The 18,004-nt window shown below is 39.4% G+C and overlaps 1 protein-coding gene across 2 annotated transcripts in view; it reads left to right on the top strand.

Moving 5' to 3' along the window:
- Rasa2 (RAS p21 protein activator 2) overlaps positions 1-18,004 on the top strand; it is an 88,846-nt gene that overhangs the window by 51,619 nt on the left and 19,223 nt on the right. For both annotated transcript variants that reach the window (XM_034484055.2, XM_076917718.1), the window contains exons 8-15: positions 2,204-2,280; positions 3,370-3,471; positions 7,186-7,342; positions 7,623-7,771; positions 8,538-8,652; positions 9,237-9,311; positions 11,914-12,037; positions 14,272-14,378. In XM_034484055.2, the coding sequence (XP_034339946.1) occupies positions 2,204-2,280; positions 3,370-3,471; positions 7,186-7,342; positions 7,623-7,771; positions 8,538-8,652; positions 9,237-9,311; positions 11,914-12,037; positions 14,272-14,378 (906 nt within the window). The remainder of the gene's footprint in view (positions 1-2,203; positions 2,281-3,369; positions 3,472-7,185; positions 7,343-7,622; positions 7,772-8,537; positions 8,653-9,236; positions 9,312-11,913; positions 12,038-14,271; positions 14,379-18,004) is intronic.

The following is an 18,004-nucleotide window of genomic DNA, read 5'->3' as shown; positions in this document are numbered from 1 at the left end:
AAGACTATAAGAAAATCTGAAAATCAAAATATCTAAAAGATTGTAATAACAGAAAAGGTTGCAATTGATACTAGCATGTGAGAACAGTTTGTAAAAGTGGGTAATTACATATTGAAGTTTTTCTTTTGTATTTTTCTTCTGTTTTGGAGAGGACACCAAAGTCTCTCCACTCACGCTTGATTGTTGTTCTTAATAAAAAAAGAGCATGGGCTTAAGAAGATGCCAGAGGTGGCATAAGAAACCAGGGGGTGGGGCAGAAGGGAAGGATGGGGAAACCTAAGTCAAGAGACTTCCTTTCCTGGCTAAGGACTTGGTGCAGTTTTCTACATTAATGGCCCTGTTGTCTAACCACGAGAGTGTGAAGAAGATAGCAATTTTAAAAACTGCTATCCAAAGTCACTCACTGCACATAGTTCACAGCTGAGATGGGCTGGAATTCACTGTGCTCAGACAGAACCTTGTAGCCAGGAGGTAACTTTTTGAACGTCGAGGTCTGAAATGCTCGCCTTACCAGTTTACCTATCAGGCCGTAAGTGTTTAGCCCTTTGTTGGATTGGCTATAAAGACAGGTATATTCAGTAAGACCAGATCAAGACATAAGAAAGCACACACATCAGGTGGCATATACACAGCTGTAACGTGTAGCACACACTGCTCGAGCTCAGGGTCAAAACAGTCCAAAGAAAGACTTTGTAAGAGAGAACAGAGGTAATATTACAGAGACAGAACATTTTGGGCACAGAGACAGAAAAAATGAAAGTTATACCCAAAGAATATCAAGTAAAGATTTAACTGCGTTAGGTAAGAAAGTAACCAGAAAAAAGTAAAAAGATGGAATAAACTGGTAAATGAGGCCTTCCAGTGCCTGGCCCAGGTGCTTTCATTTTAGCCGTTGACTAGACTTGAACTAGAAAGAAGTAACTGTGATCTGTTAGCAGGCGCCTAGAGACTTACATTTTCAGTGTTCAAAGAAAGAGCTGAGAGGGGGACAGAAGTTGAGATAACTGGTCTTGGAAGACAAGGGGGAAAGAAACCAAAAGCATCCATGGAACCGTGTAAAATCTTCCACCAGGCATCAGGTGTGGTGTTTGCCTATAATCCCAGTCCTTGAGAAGTGTGGGCAGGAAGATCAGTTTCAAGGTCAGTCTCAGACCGCCTTATCTCAGAAAACAAATAAAATTTGCCAATAGGACAGTTGATGACTGAAACATGGTAGGTGATAACTATGGATCACAATACAAGATTTGTTACAGATTCAGGAGAGCCAACAGAGTAATGAGATGCAGCAGAGAAGCAAACCTAAGGAGCTCTAGTGCTTACTAACCAGTCAGCTTCACACATGCTAACTGAGTTAAAGCTAAAGCGAGGGTAATGAATCTAGCCCTGCCTGCCTCAAAGCATGGGGATAGGTCAGAGAGAGAGAGGCCAGGGACACTGAGGAGTATGAGCTAACTACTGATTGGTGATGGAGAGAGAGATTTTAGAAGGGTGATCTGTAAAGTTGGTTTCTATCCTGAGTAGGTGGTGAGGAAGTACCCATCCTGGGATGAATGAGAATTTGTTTTTAGGTGGTTATCTGAAAAAGAGACAGGGGGACTGTGATTTAGGGGGAGACTTTTTCTTAAGACTAGAAAGAAGTGATCAGACTAGTAAGGAAGCTGTACTTAAAGTAGACCAGATGCTTATAACATGTGCTTCTTAAATACTGCGGCAGAAGGAGCAGGCTTGGGGAGGTAATCTTAGAACCATCACCTTTTCAAAAGGCCTGAGGGTGGGAGGGAAGAGGATGCTCTGCTTGGTGGCAATTGAGGAAGTTCCTGTCCGGTAGCCTTGATATTTTCTGTTAAAAAAAAAACAAAACAAAAACAAAAAACAAAAAAAACCGTGGGAAGGAAATAGGAGTAGGTGTGTCCTTTGTGAAAGCTGGGAAGACTGTAGGGTGGTCTGACCCGTGCAGACAGGCCTCTGTAAACCATGGAACCAGGGGTGGGGGGCACCAGCTAGAGCTGACTGTGGAGGCAAGGAGGCCTTTGATCTTTATGCCAGCCCTTCTTACCTTCTGGTGCATAGTTGGTACACTTCCCACGCTTTGGAAATTGCTCACACTTGAATTTGTAATTGAATATTTTGGGAATGGTCATTTTTGAACTCATGGAGGAAAAAGATATTTTAAACTGTTTTTACTAAAATATTTCATTTATAGGTAACCAGATCCAGCAGTTACACCAGGAAGTCCCAGTTCCAGGTGGAGGAAGAGGACATTGAGAAGCTGGAGATCAGGTCGGTGCCTTGCTGTCTTACTAGAGAGACACTTTTTTTTTCTATGTAAACCTTGATAGAACTCTTCATAGCAAGTTGATTGATGAAACTTAGATGTAACAGGCATCTAACTTAATCTACTTAGCCTTTCAAAATCTGATTCTTTTCAGAAATACCAAAATATTTTTCTTGTGTAAGCAAAGACAGCCTAATTTCATCTATTCTGTTTTTCATTCTTCCCTAATTTAATTGCTCCTTAACTATCTGGATTATGGTATAATGAATGGGAAACCAATTATATTTAATCCAATTTAGAAATAATTTTTTTATTCTTCTTAACATATCTGCTGACTATCAGAAATTTCAGTGAGGTAAGGAAATAACGGCACAGGTGCATGTGTTTGAAGTTTGTGATATTTCCTAGGTCTTAAATATCTATGCTGTTTTGGAAAGGAAACTTTTGCAAATGCATGTGTAGGTGTGGTGTTAACAGTGTGTTGTCTTAAAGGCATATTAATCATGTGTTCACAGTGTTAGACAATAATTTTCTAAATCACTGATCTTTCCATAGTAATCAATTTATCATCAAAGGAGAAACTGTGGTCTTGTATTGTTTTGTTTTCTCAATTCAGTAAAGTAATCCTTTTGTCCTAATACTACAAATTTAAAAAAAAAAACAACAACAACCTAGACTTTCAAACTAAGTTTTTCCTTTTATACTGTTTAGAATTTGGCCAGGGAGGTGGCTTAGCTGGTAAAGGCACTTGATGCCAAAACAATCTACCTGAGTTCTATTCCTTGGACCCACACAATGGAAGGAAAGTACCAACTTCTGTAAATTGTCCTCTGACCTCCACATGTGCACAGTGGCATGTGTCCCTCCCTCCCTCAAAATTAATTAATAAAGATGTAAATTAGAAATTAAATCGTGATTTTTTTCAATAAAAGTTACTACAGTAATTTGCTTTCAAAGTCTAGATAATGCATTATATAATGATGCTAACATCTCTTTTAAAAGCATGTAAAATTTAATGCTATAGTACAAATCAAAATCACTCGAAACTACTCAATGTGGTTTGCTAAAACTAAAGCTAGGTTTTCAATTTTCAGGATTGACTTGTGGAATAATGAAAACCTGGTCCAAGATGTTTTCCTGGGAGAGATTAAGGTTCCAGTCAATGTGTTAAGAAATGATTCCTCTCATCAAGCCTGGTAAGGAGTCAAGTACTCTAATGAACCAAGTTTAATTCTTTTAAATAAAGAATATAAGTGTGTGCTCGCTGGGAATAAGTCAAAAGTTACTGACATTAATTTGGTTATGAATTTGTTATTAGAGGAAAAATAAGTACATTAATAGTTGTATCACTTGATCTATGATACTAAGATAAAAGAATTTTGTTATCTAGGAATATTTTTCTGTTTAAGAATAAAATCTTGGGGCTGTAGAGATTTCTGGACTCTCTGCTCTGTTTGAACTGGGTTTCAGATCCCAGCACCTACCTCAGATCACTCACAAAAAAAAAAAAAAAAAAGCTTTAACTTTAGGCCTAAGGAATCCACTGTTCTCTTTGGTCTTGATGGGCACCTATACATGGACATACACTAAAAATAAAGTCTTAAATCTAAGAACTGAGAAACATTAAGACATGGAATGAACCATTCATGATATGTTTGATCACATGTCATCATCTGCAGTTTAGATGCTTTTGGTCATAAGAACTGTGGGTGGAAAGCAAAGGACTTACTGAGAAGACACAGCAGTGTGTGTGTTGGGGGTGATTTTCCATCATCACACACTTAAAAATGCAGATAACCTTGCCGTACTTTCTGAGTGTAGGGCGTTGGCATTGAACTGATTGGCTGTTGAGGAGCTCTGGGGCTCAGTACTGACTATAATGTCATTTGGCCTTTTTATGGCTCTAATACTGATACTGACTTGATGTTAGTAGCCTTAATGTTTTGCCACTAAATTCATACTTATTTCAGTGTGAAACTTTTTGTCTGCTATAGCCCTAAAAACTAGTGTTTTCTGTCTCTTCATGTGTCTTGGCCTATGTTTCTTCCTAGATTAGTATTTCCACTGAGTATGTAGGAACATGCTTTCTCAGGTGTTGGTGCCTGGTGCTTGTTCACGTTGGTGTGTGAACTTGTAGGTATAGAGAATAGAGCTTGACACTGGTTGTGTTCATCAGTTTTTGGAGCGAGGACTTCTGAACCAGGATTTCACTGATTAGCTAGGCTGGCTGGACAGTGAGCTCCAGGGACTCTACCCGTCTTTAACTGCCCAGTGCAAGGATTACAGATGTGCACACCCCTAAACCCAGCTTTTACATAGGTTCTGGGAACCCAAGCTCGGGTCCTCTCTCTAACTCGGTCACTTCCCTTTAAAGATCACTTTTTAAAATGAAATGTAATACTTGTGTTTGCTTACTAAGTATAATAGTGCCACATGTATATACTGTGTAATGATCAAATCAGTGTAGTCAGCATTTCTATTTCTCAAATACCATTTTCGTGTATTGGGATCCTGGATTTCACTATGCTGAAATGTAACATCAGTTGTTACAGACCATAGTTAACCTGTTGGATTATAAACAGGTGAGCTGCTGCTCCCACAGCTGCACTTAGAGCCATTCTAATAATGATACATGTCTCTCAACTTCTCCACTCCTGCCTCTGGCAACCTATATTCTCCTTAGTTTTATGTGAATCAACTCTAGTTTTCAGAAATGAGTAAGAACTTGTGGCCTTGTCTTTCTTCACCTTACTTCACATGATAAAATGACCCCCAGTTCCAGATGGCTTACCACAAGTGAGAGGGTTTCACCCTTTAGTAGCAAAATGTCATTGATGAGTAAATGGACTTAAATAGTGTGGTCTGTACACACCGGAATGTTAACCATAAGAACCATTCTATAGAACTCAGCTGCCTAGAAGACGAGTTGGTGTTGAATGTTTAGGGGTTGGATTTTTGTTGTTTTGGTTTTTTTCCTTTTTTCATTGTTTTGGTTTCTGAGACAAGAGTCTGAACCACATCTCTTGGCCCCAATAATATGAAATTTTTAATTTAAAGTAGCCTGTTAGGAGCATAAATGTTAAATTTTATGTAACATAGAAGAGAAGAATCTGCTAAGCTATATATATAAATGTACATTGTGTGGAAATATAAAACTGTTAATGCCATTTTAATTTGAGATCTTGGTCTCCTTTATCACGTCTAGAGCTGTAGCACCCTCTAGTGGTGGTAAAAGTAACTGCACAAAACTCATTTCCAGTCAGGCATAATTATTTCTTTCTTTTTTCGAGACAGGGTTTCTCTGTGTAGCCCTGGCTGTCCTGGAACTCACTCTGTAGACCAGGCTGGCCTCGAACTCAGAAATCCGCCTGCCTCTGCCTCCCAAGTGCTGGGATTAAAGGCGTGCGCCACCACTGCCCGGCTTTTTTAAGATTTCTATTTTAAATTATGTATATGAGTGTTTTGCTGCAGTTATGTCTGTGCACCACATGTATGCCTGGTGCTTGTGGAGGTTATCAGGCAGTTTCAGATGCCCTCCCACTGAGTTACAGACAGTTGTGAGCCAACATGTGGGTCCTCTACAAAAGCAGCAGGTATTCATCACTGCTGAGTCGTCTCTCCAGCCCTACTTCCTACTTAATTTTATTTGCAGATTATAATATGATGACTCAAGCCACTTTCCCCTTGCCTTCTAAAACTTGTTTTGTTACACGTATTTACTTTTATCTATGTCCCTTGTGTGTGCAGCATATGAATTCATGTAGGAATTGTTCTCTGTTTTCCACCACTTGATTTCTGGGTATTGAAGTAAAGGTATCTCTGTTTACCTCGAGTTGGTTCTCAGTGGTGGTGGAACCTGGGAGAATGAAATGGACTAAAGTCACATGCAGTAGCCAGCTGCACTCAGAGCATCAGACAGTTAAGACTCTGAGGGTTAAAAAGAGTCACATGAGTTAAGTGTACAATCAGTCACAAGGACAAGCTGCATGTGCCAAAACCATGCTTTTCCATAGAGGCATATAAACAAATAACAATAGCCAGTGTAATGGATAATCAAAGTGCTCAAATTCACTCTTATCTGCTACACCTGGGAGGAGAATGAAAACACATTCCAAGAACAAGTCTGTGTTTTTGAAGAAACTGAGATTACAAGACTCTTGACATTTTCTCACAATCACTCAGAATTGCCCTTGCACAACTCCACTCTGGGACTGTGTTCTGACAGCCAGCAAGTGCTTTCTTTTACCCACTGAACCATCTTGCCAGCCCCTCTTCTTTTCTGAGAGGTTTACCTCCTTAGCATTGATTTGAGGGGGGGTGATAATTAGATCAGATGTTAGCAAAGTAGGAATTACACCATTCCTAGGTAAAAAGATGTAAAAAAGAATCCTGCCTCCTTCTCCAGTGCTACTCATCTAGTCCTGTCTCTGAGCCAGCCACTGTTCTCTAGTTTCTGGGAATATTTTCTGTATTCATAGGCAAATGCATACGTATATTTTCATTTGTTGTTTTGCTGGAATTAGGAGCAATTCTATGTGGCCTAGGAGTCATAATCCTCCTGCTTTAGCTTCCCCAAGTGCACACACAACCACAGATCTAGCTATACTATGCTTGTATCTTTACTTAACAATATAGTAGAAGACTGTAGATATGTGCTGAGTCTTGATAGTGGTTAACAACTTACCCTCTAGAATCAAACTGCCTTCATTCAGGTCCCATCCTCTCCAGTAAGGACACGCTCTGCGCTTGCACTTATTTCATGCTGAAGACTGAATGTGCTGAGAACACATTTCACCCACTGAGCTGCAGGCCAACCTGTGGTTTGTTCTTCAGTAGCTTGCCTGTTTACTTACCCCACTTGCTTGTTAACTCGCTACCATCACACGGAGTCAGCTGTACTTTTACTTTAGGTACTTGCTACAACCAAGAGACAATGGAAACAAGTCATCTAAAACTGATGACCTGGGATCTCTTCTATTAACTCTGTGTTATACAGAAGACTATGTGCTTCCATCAGAGTACTATGGACCGTTGAAAACCTTGCTGCTAAAATCACCAGATGTTCAGGTACTTTAGAAATCTTATATGGCTAAACTGATTCTGTAAATGATAAGAACAGATTTCATAGTGTCGGCTCTTACAAAGTGCTGTGTATTTGATTTCTCTGAACCTGAATACTGATGTGTGCTTCAAATTTTATCTCTGATTATAATTTAGAAAACTAAGTACTATTTTATATATCCATTATAATTAATGAGTGTGTTTAGATTACATCCACAAGTTACTGATTAAGCATGTAACCATGTTTCCTTGATTCTGTGCCTGTTTTTTGTCTTCTTTATCCTAGCCAGTATCCGCCTCAGCTGCTTATATTTTGGGTGAAATATGTCAAGATCAGAAGGATGCTGTTTTGCCCCTTGTACGACTGTTGCTGCATCACAATAAGCTTGTTCCCTTTATCACTGCGGTGGCTGAACTGGACTTGAAGGATACTCAGTAAGAACTGTATTTCAGTAAATGTTTAAACTTCAATTTGCCAGATTGTTTTAATAGTCTCAGTTCTTTGTATTAACCAAGTTTACTATACACTAGGTTAAAAAGAACTGCTTAGTCAGTAACAAAAGATAGTTCTTAGAGTTGCCAAACAGAATCCAACTGTGAGACCCAGGTAGTGCAGGAATGTGTGTAGTTAGTTCAGTGGTGTGGTTCCTTTGTTACTATTACTGATCATTGCTTCTGGGTGCAGCGATTCACACGCCACAGCAACAGCTCAATACGGTGCATGTGTAGGCACACACAGGACACTGCACATGTGGGCACACGCAGGACACTGCACATGTGGGCACATGCAGGACGCTACACGTGTGGACACACACAGGACACTGCACATGTGGGCACACGCAGGACGCTACACGTGTAAGCACACAAAGGACACTGCACATGCGGGCACACGCAGGACACTACAAAGAGCAGTCAGTGCCTTTCCATTCCCATTGTAGCAAGACAGCACCATTGTTTTATGCACACATACCTGCACTACATTTTTTCAAATTTATAAACATAGTTTCCTTTTTTAAATGACTTTTTAGAATTTTCATAAAGTGGTTTTGATAGGTTTAAAAATTCTAATGGCAGCAAACATTCCTGTTAGTAAAAAGTACTAAAATTGTGTATATGATCAAAGTCAAATTGTTACTGTTTGAAAACTTTTCTTCTTTTTGCTATCAATGGCTTTTGTTGTCTCTTTCTATTTCTATTTCAGAGATGCCAACGCAATATTTAGAGGAAACTCCCTGGCTACCCAGTGTCTGACTGAGATGATGAAGATAGTGGGAGGGCACTACCTGAAAGTCACATTGAAGCCCGTTCTAGATGAGGTACAGCAGATACCTGGTCACCAAAGTCTGTGACCAATAGAGTAGCTGCTCTCAACTGTGCTCTCAAAACTCCTTTCATGGGAGTCATCTGAGGCTGTCTGCATGTCAGAAATTTACATCATGATTCATAACAATAGCAAAATTACAGTTATGAAGTAACAGCGAGAATAACCTTATGCTTGGGGGTCAGCACAGCCTGAGGAGCTGTATTACTGGGTCCCCACGTTAGGAGGCTGGGAGCCGCTGCTGTAGAGCGTCTCTTTCAAGAAGTAATGTGTCGATTAGAAGGCTCTGTCCACTCGTGGGCTACTGGAGGGATAGGTGTAGACACTTTACAAGGAAGTTACTTTGCTCTCTGTGGATTCTTACTCACAAGGCACATTGATCTACATTATTGTTTGGTATAGTTTTATTTTACTAGGATTTTTATACAGTTCTTTGGAAAATTGTCTATACTGTATTAATTATCTTCAGGTGGGAGCTTTAAACTTTGTTAGATTTACTTTTTATATCAGAAGAATTCTTTTCATGTTGTTAAATCACCTAGGAAAGAAGAGTAACTGAAAAATACTTGTATATTCCAGATATGTGAATCCTCGAAATCCTGTGAAATCGATCCTGTTAAGTTGAAAGAGGGTGATAATGTAGAGAGTAATAAGGTATGATTACATAGTGTAGGTTATAACCACATTAATTTTTGATCTTAATATTATACATGTCTCCATAAATGGTTTATTTTATTTTCTGTGTATTTTGCCTGCATGTATGTCAGTGTGCTATGTGTGTGCCTGGTACCTGTGGAAGTCAGAAGAGGACATTGGATCATCTGGGAATAGAGTTAGAGGTGGTTGTAAACCATCATGTGGGTGCTAAAGTCAAACCCAGGTCCTCTGCAAGCACATAAATGCTCTTAACCTCTTAGCCATCTCTACCCTCCAACATGTACTCTTAAACTTTAATAATGCCACGTGTCTGGAAACAGTGCTATTTATTCTTTACATTAGTCTTTACTTTCCAGGGCATTTCATAGTACTGATTTTAGCTTATTTTTATTCTTAAAATTTTTAATTTAAACTTTTAGATTATATCTATGTGTTTGGAGGTATGTGTATGGATATATGCACATGAATACAGGTGCCAGCAGAGGCCTCAAGAGAACATTGAATCTTCAGGAGCTGGAGTTACAGGCACATGTGGGTGCTGGGAACTGAACTGTGGTTCTCTGGAAGCTAATCTTTTGTTAGCATATGTTAATTACAGATTACATCATGATTTTCATACATGATTTTATACAGGTGTTTTGGTCATGTTAACCCCTTTTATCTTTTTTTGTCCCCTTCCTACTGAATTCTTTCCTCTTCCCAACTCGTCCTCTCCTGTGATTTTTCTTTCTTCCTTCCTTGTTTGTTTTTCAAGACAGGGTTTCTCTGTCTAGCTCTGGCTATCCTAGAACTCTCTGTATAGATCAGGATGGCCTTGAACTCACAAAGATCCACCTGCCTCTGCTTCCCGAATGCTGGGATTAAAGGTGTGTGCCACCACTGCCCAGCTCTCTTGTATTTTATAATTGTGACTATGTGCATGTGAAAGAACAGGCACCAGTGGATCCAGACAGAGCCTTTGAACTCCTTTGAGCTGGAATTGCAGACAAAGATGAGCTGCCTGACCTGGGTGCTAGGAACCTCAGTGCTTCTCTCTAGCCACCTGCCTTTTTATTCCTTTTCCTATGTATTTGTTTTTAATTATTGACCCTTCTGCTTTTCTACACCATCATGGCACATGCATGTGCACACTCGTAGATTCTTGTAAGTTTACTTAGGGACAAAAATCGAGGGGTTAATTATAATAGCTTAGATAACTTACCAATAGTTACACCACAAAAAGTGTTTCTCCCTCTCCCAACAACCCCTGGTTGCCTGTCAATTCTCAAGGACAGGTAGGAACTTATAAGTCCTTCCCCACTCTGTGAGAAACTGTTGTGGACCCAATTTTCTATAGGTCTTACTCTGGTGATCATAGCTACTTAGAATTCAAGAGTGCAGTGGCCATGTGGTGGTTAAAAAACTGCTAGGGGGCAGTCACTCAGTTTCCTCCTAGATTCTTCTGCACACTCTTCAGTGATATTCCTGAACCTTGAGGAAGGCCCGTTTAGAGCTAAGCATTCAACAGTCCCTTATTCCCAGCACTGTGAGCTTCTGCAGGGGCTGCCACCCACTGCAAAAAGAAGCTTCTCTGAGCAAAGCCAACAGCCTCACTAATCTGTGGGCAATTTGATAGGCATATCCATTTAGCAGATCAGAGCAGGAGCCTCCCCACTACACTGCTACTCTTTTTGTTTGTTTGTTTGTTTTGTTTGTTTTGTTTTTCCAGACAGGGTTTCTCTGTATAGCCCTGGCCGTCCTGGAACTCACTCTGTAGACCAGGCTGGCCTCGAACTCAGAAATCCACTTGCCTCTGCCTCCCAAGTGCTAGGATTAAAGGCGTGTGCCACCACTGCCTACACCGCTACTCTTAATCCCAGCTGTGGGTTTTTGACTGGGGTAGGTGAGATTCTCTCCTGTGAAGCAGGCATCATATCCATATCAGAAACTGCTTGTTTTATCTCCAAAACAATAGTGCCCGTTGCCTGGCAGGTCAGTAGCGCAGAATACAGAGTCGCAGCTGAGCAAATTCTTAATAACAGTTCTCCCTCAGCAGCCTGCATATGCCATCTGACACCATGAAATCTAACTAGCAAGGAGAATGTTTCTAGACTAGAGTACATGCTGTCTTCGGCAGTTCCGTCTTATCATTTAGTTCTAGTGAGCAACCCACAGTATTGGAAATAGCCTGTAATAATAGTGGATTTAAACTGCAGCTAGTCTCAGTCTCCATTTTGACTATTCCTTTCAGGTTAGACTCATTAGACTAAGTTGCCTCTGAGAAATCTATAGTTGTGTTGGTCACAAGTTTTCACTGCAGTGTATAGCTGTCACTGTGTACTATAATGCTGCCTGTCGTGAGTTTATCCCTGGTTCCCTTTTTATTGTCTTGTTTGTGGAAATTACTCATATATTCATTCACTTGTCTAGAAAGTCTGAGTTTAACTTAATAAATTAAGCCAGAGTGTTGATTGGCCTTTTAACTGAGTTGGGACTAGAAGCAGCACTTCAGGAGACTAGTCATCTTCTAATAAATCTCATACCCAGTACTTGATTTCATGAAGATATTGAAGATGTGTAACAATCAAAATCTTAGTGTTTACTTTGTTAAAACCCGCAGGAGAATCTGTACTACTATGTGGACAAAGTATTCAATACGATTGTAGGATCAAGTGTGAGCTGCCCCACTGTGATGTGCGATGCTTTTTATTCTCTGAGACAGACGGCTGCTAAGAGATTTCCTAGTAAGTGCCTTGTTGTATTTAATCGCATTTTCTTTTTTTATTTTTTTCTCCATGATGTTTATTTGGCTTGTATGAAATATTTGTGCATAGGGACAATCTTCTAAGTTTTTCAGAATGGTGCTAGCTTCTTTGTGAGACTTAATGATTTTTTTTCTCTGTAATCTCAAAACATGCATTTCACTTTATTTCAATATAATGGCAACTATATAAAGAGCAAATCAAAATCATTAGTTTTAAGAAGGAAAAGTTTGCATCTGTAAATTTTTCTATAATATGTAAATGTAAATGTAAATGTAAGTAAATGTTTATGTGTCATAGTTAACAGAGTGTGGACTAAACAGGACACCTTTGTGTTCCAGCTGTTTTTTCCAGCTGCAGATTTTCAAACAGTAGTACTCATTAGTCTCATACAATTGAGTAGATTTGACAGCTTGGGAATACTAAGATGTCTGTGCTGAGATGCCTTTTCAGAAACAGTCTGTGGCTTTACAAATACTTGCCTCACCATACGAAGGGTTTTTAGGAATCATCGTGCTTCCGTTTTGCAAAATTAGCTATATTAAGATTTTACTTGGAAAGGCTTTATAAAGTTAAGAAATCTACTTCATAATGTTAGTTCTGGGGATACTCACATTTTAGTTCATTTTTGTTACATAAATAAATTTGCCAAAGCATTGCAGATCTCCCCATAACAGAGGGAGGTACAAACAAGGCAGCTACTTAGAAATAATCAGGTTCATCTGTCTGCATAAAACTGTAAATTAACTTTCTTAGCCATCCAAAGAGATTTTGTAATTATGTTTGCATTTATCTGTCCCTCTATTTAACTTACCCAATACTAACTTCTACATGAATTTGGGTTTTGATCTCTTGGCTAATTAAATAAAGAGATTAAACATCTAATCTTCATAACCAATAGAGAAAGCAGAGACTTTTGCTTACATAAAGATGAAGTGGCAATTAGATTCTGTCTTCAAATAGTGACCTAGGTCATAACCACGTTGCCTGCTTGCTAGTCTGTTTTATCTTTTACTCCTAACTTTACCATTAGCAAAGCCATTACCCATTGAGTAGCTAGTGAAACTGAGGTCTCAGTTGTTCTTACTACCCGGAGTCCTACTACCCTGCTGGCAGGGCAAGAAGTCATAACGGTGGACAGCTTGGCAGTGTACCCTACTGAGTGATTTGAAAGAGCTAAACCCCAAGCCAAATCCAGAGATTCTTTCCCTCACCACCCACTTCTCCAACATCTGGTTGTTGGGTTAGTTGTTGACTCCAGTCTGAAACAAACCCTGACAAGGAGTGATCAGTGCTACAAGTAGCCTTTAGTTCATGTGAAATATTGGTAGCTTTAAAAGTAATGTCTCTACCTAATTGCTTTTAGTCTTTAAGTTGTTGGTTTTTCTTTTTGTGGCAAGTATGTGAGAGAAACAACATAAAAGATAATTGTAGGTTCATAGTTCAGTCCAGCACCCACAGGGTCCATTGCTTAGTCAGACCTGAGGCAAGGCAGAATACTGTGATGGCATCTTGTAGCCAAGGAGGCTGCTTGTCTCACGGCCATGAAGAGGCAGAGAGCAAAAGGGAGGGATGAAGCAGGACCAAAACACGCCCTTTAAAGACATACCCAAAGTACTCTGCTTGCTCTAGGAAGCCTCCACCTTCCACAGCCCCACCCCTCATACAGCAGTCCATTGCAGCTGGAACCCATCGGTGTAGTAAACAGTGATCATGGTCTATCATCTCTAGAAACGTTCTTACAGAAATACTCCAGAGGGTGGTTTGCTAGTCTCGTAGGCATTTTTCATCTAATGAACGGATAATCAAGACTAACCATAATACAGCCTTAGACACCATGAAGATTTTTAAGGTGAATTTGAAACAAAAACACAAAACGGAAAGCTATTTTTTGGTATTCAATGTTGCCACTAGCTAGTGCTAGATAGTGCTTTAATATTACTATTTTTTAATTTTAAGAATCTTTTATATCAACAAGTTATTTTTCAAATTAAAAATGTTTCTTTAAAAACAGCAACTTTGCTTTCCATTTGTTATTTTCAGTTGCAGCATTTTTCTCTTAGTTTAGCCACAGTCAGTATCATTTCACAACTCAGGTTTTACTTTACAAGTTATTTTCCTTTTCTACATAGTTTATATGATTTTTTTTTTTGCTTTATCATCTTTGGTTTTTAATTAGTGTTTTTGCATGACATTTCCCCATTTTATCCCTGCAGATAACCCTCATGCTCAGTACTCTGCAGTGAGCAGCTTTGTGTTTCTTCGTTTCTTTACTGTAGCGATCCTCTCACCTCATGCTTTTCATTTGCGACCTCATTATCCAGTAAGTGTTTGCTCCTCTCAAAGCTTTATTCCATTTTTATTTATTTTTAGTAAAATGAAGAAAGAATGTGCCACTTTCATCTTGCTGTGCTAAGACATTTCACAATTGATAGAATGCTGATAAGTTGAAGTCTGCTGGTGAGCAGAGGGGAATGTGCATCAGGGCTCTTGTCTGCTGTTACACAAGGGCTACGGGTTCTTAGTTATACTGATTAGATCATGGTTTAATCATCTCTAGAAACATTCTTACAGAAATACTCCAGATGGTGGTTTGGAGTACCACCATTGGTACTCTGTGGATTGCTTGGGTGGTAGGCATAGCTTGGGCTGGTTGTTAACAGACCCTTTCCTGGTTTATTACAGCAGTTTATTTTTTATTTTTATACTTTGAGGCAGAATCTTATTATATAGCCCAGAGGGACCCTAACTCACAACCTTCCTGCCTCAGCCTCCAGAGTACAGGAGTACAGGCCTGCCCACTGCCGCCCGTCTATGGTGGCTTAATCATGGCAGTAGTTTAAAATCTCAGAAATTTGAAGGAAAAAAGAAGTTTATTTCAAAAGTATAAAGGAACCTAACTTACTTGGTATCTTCATACTTTTGCTTTCTGTTCACCTAAATTATATCAAAATATGAGATTTAAAATGAGGTTCTATTAGTTACCTAAATCCAAATCTGCTTTGAATATATATCTCTTAATATTTTGAGGTTTCTTTTTTCTTTTAACCTATTTCTGGTCCTTTTTCATACAGCATATTTTAGTCACTCTTCAGTCTTTCTCTGTTCTAAATATTTTATATACACTCGTGATGCTTTTAGCTGCTGATTTGTATAACAGAATAATAAGAAACATTTAGTGATTACTTTGTTCTAAGCTTTGCTTTAATCACTTTCTGTGTTTAACTCACTTAGGTCTTCCTAGTCACTGTAGGAGTAAATTATTTTATTAGCCCCATGTGCAGGTAAGGAAATCATCATGCAATAATTTCTCTAGGCTCACATAACTAAGGCGTTACGATTGGATCCTACACAATTTGTACTGGATTCAAATGAAACTAATTCAGTCTCCACAGTCTATGAGCAGACTGGTGTTAAGTCTTACCACTGTCTTAGTGCTCAGTACTGGAGTCACATACAGTCTCACTTGACATTCCCTACTTTAATGTCCTAATGGTTATCAAGTAATGCAGTGTAGGGAAGACTTTGCAGCAAAACTGGGTTCTGAATGGCCACTTCTCCTCTGGATAGCCTCACAGTTTTAGCTGAGAGCCATGCTGCAATGGCAGAAGGTAGATGTTCTGTGTAGCCTGTATCCTTTTGTTCATGGAGACTCCTTCTGTGGCTGTGTTGACTAAAGCTGTAATGACCTGGGACAATGAGAGCTTGCCAGCAACATTGTGTACATAAACAGAACTCCCACCTCTGAAGTTGTGACTCTGCCTTGTATTCAGACTTGGAATTCCTAGATGGAATTTGAATAAAATCCCTCTAACCACAAACACTTTTAGGTTACTTTTCACTCAACTTTATTATTCTAGTCTTTCCATCATTTCTTATGGTCACTTTTTGTTGTTGTTTGCCCCCATCTCCACCACCTCGGCATCTCCATCAGGTTTTTAATCATATCCCTTCATTCATTCATTTTAAAGAAATGTTGAAGTAGTGGGAATAGAGAAAACATAACACTGTTTGGCATTGGTGCTGTAGGGATGAGCATAGCTGCTTTCTATTAAGCTAGAACTATTGCATCAATTTAAAGCTAGCACATGATTAGTCTGAAGTAAAAAGTATGAGTGAGCACTACTGTACAAGCTGAAAATACACAGTACTCTCAGAGACTGAGATGATGTCATCAGGTACTGAAAGTTACGGGAGCAGAGTTGAGCAAATGCTACTGAATTTTACATTTAGAAATTCTTTTGATTTTAAGAAACTAATTATAGAAGATGTTTTAGAATAGACGAGAAAAAGTAAAGAACAGGTAGCTAAATAGTCACAGCAAGGACTCCAGATCTGAGCATGCTTGCTAACAGACAGAGTCAAGGAGAGAAGTGTACATTATACATGTGTAAAAACCGTTTTTGAAAACATTAGTTTTTTTTAAAAATGGAGGCACAGACTGGAGAGATGGCTCAGTGGTTAAAAGCAATAACTGCTCTTCCAGAGGTCCTGAGTTCAATTCCCAGCAACCACATGGTGGCTCACAACCATCTGCAATGGGATCCGATGCTCTCTTATGGTATGTCTGAGAACAGCAACAGTACTCACATTAAATCTTTAAAAAAAAAAAAAAAAAAAGAGGAGCTGGATTGATGTCTCAGCAGTTAAGAAGGCATATTGCTCTTTCAAAGAACCCAAACGCAGTTCCCAGCACCCATGCCAGGCAGCTCACAACCACCAGTAACACCCATTCTAGAGGCCCTAACCCTGCTTCTGAACTCTGAGCACCTGCACCTCTGTGTGCACATGCCTACACATAAATACACATATGCACATAGAAATAAATCTTTAAAAAATAAAATTTAAAAATCTAAATAATGAAATGGACTCAAGCTCAGGACTCAAGCTCAGTGTTGAGGTGTTTTACCAAGCATCTGTGAGGCCTGCATGCAGTCCCTAGTACTGTAAGAAAGAAACGAGCAGACCTTCACTTGAGTCTCCTTGGTAATGGTTGTGGGTTTTATTTTAGTATAGGTTATGTGAACATTGATTTGGTAAACTACTGTCGAAATTTTCATAAAGGAACATAACTAGACAATTCTTACTATATTCCTCATTCTTTCCTTGATAATCCCTTTGAAGGCCCTCCCAGTGGAGACTTCTTTAACCCATTAGTTTGTTTTCTGTCTGTTGTATATACCTGTAATCACCTGTGCACTCTGTGTCATGCTGTGTTACATTCTGATTAGTAACATCTGTGTATAACACATCTCTGCACTCAGACTGCCAGCATCTCTGGAACACAGCGGGACCTTTTCCAAAGCATATGTATCCAGAGCACATGGAAGTTTCTAAGAGAGTCAGATGCTCAGTTTAATTCATAAAAATGATAGTTGAGAGAAGGAGCTCATCAAGTGAGTCTTTTTTTAATGGCGAAACAGATTCGTGGTTTAAATACAGGGGAAGAGGTGAGCAAATGAAAAGAGGGCTTTGCTGCCTCCAGGTCAGAACCTCGAGGACCTAAGGAAAGGTATGAGATTATAAAGGTGTGAGCTTTTCAAAGAGCAAACCTGGGACATTGGGCTTTTTGTAAACCAAAGACAGTCAAATGGCACCAATTCCATGAGTCAGTGTAAGAAAAAAGGAAAGTTTAATATTTCGGTTGACTTTAATAACTGTTACATAGTGTTTGCTGAGGTGTGCACTGGAGGCCAGGGGATGAGGGCCCTAGGATACAGTAAAGGGAAGTTATTACAGTTTGCAAGTGGATAGCAGCAAGGATTCAGAGCAGCCGAATGGCAGGGCTGTACAACAGTAGCCACAGTTAGATGGCTCTAAGCCAGTCTGTGGTGGCCTGAAACTGAATAAAATGAGTTCTGTTCCCTTTTGCTAGTTCAAGGAAAAAATAACCTAAAACACTGAATTTTAAAACCAAGTTTAAGCCAAGCAGTGGTGGCACACACCTTT

This window comes from Arvicanthis niloticus, chromosome 21, assembly GCF_011762505.2.
Source record: "Arvicanthis niloticus isolate mArvNil1 chromosome 21, mArvNil1.pat.X, whole genome shotgun sequence".
Classification (NCBI taxonomy): domain Eukaryota; kingdom Metazoa; phylum Chordata; class Mammalia; order Rodentia; family Muridae; genus Arvicanthis; species Arvicanthis niloticus.
This window is presented reverse-complemented; position numbering and strand designations above follow the sequence as displayed.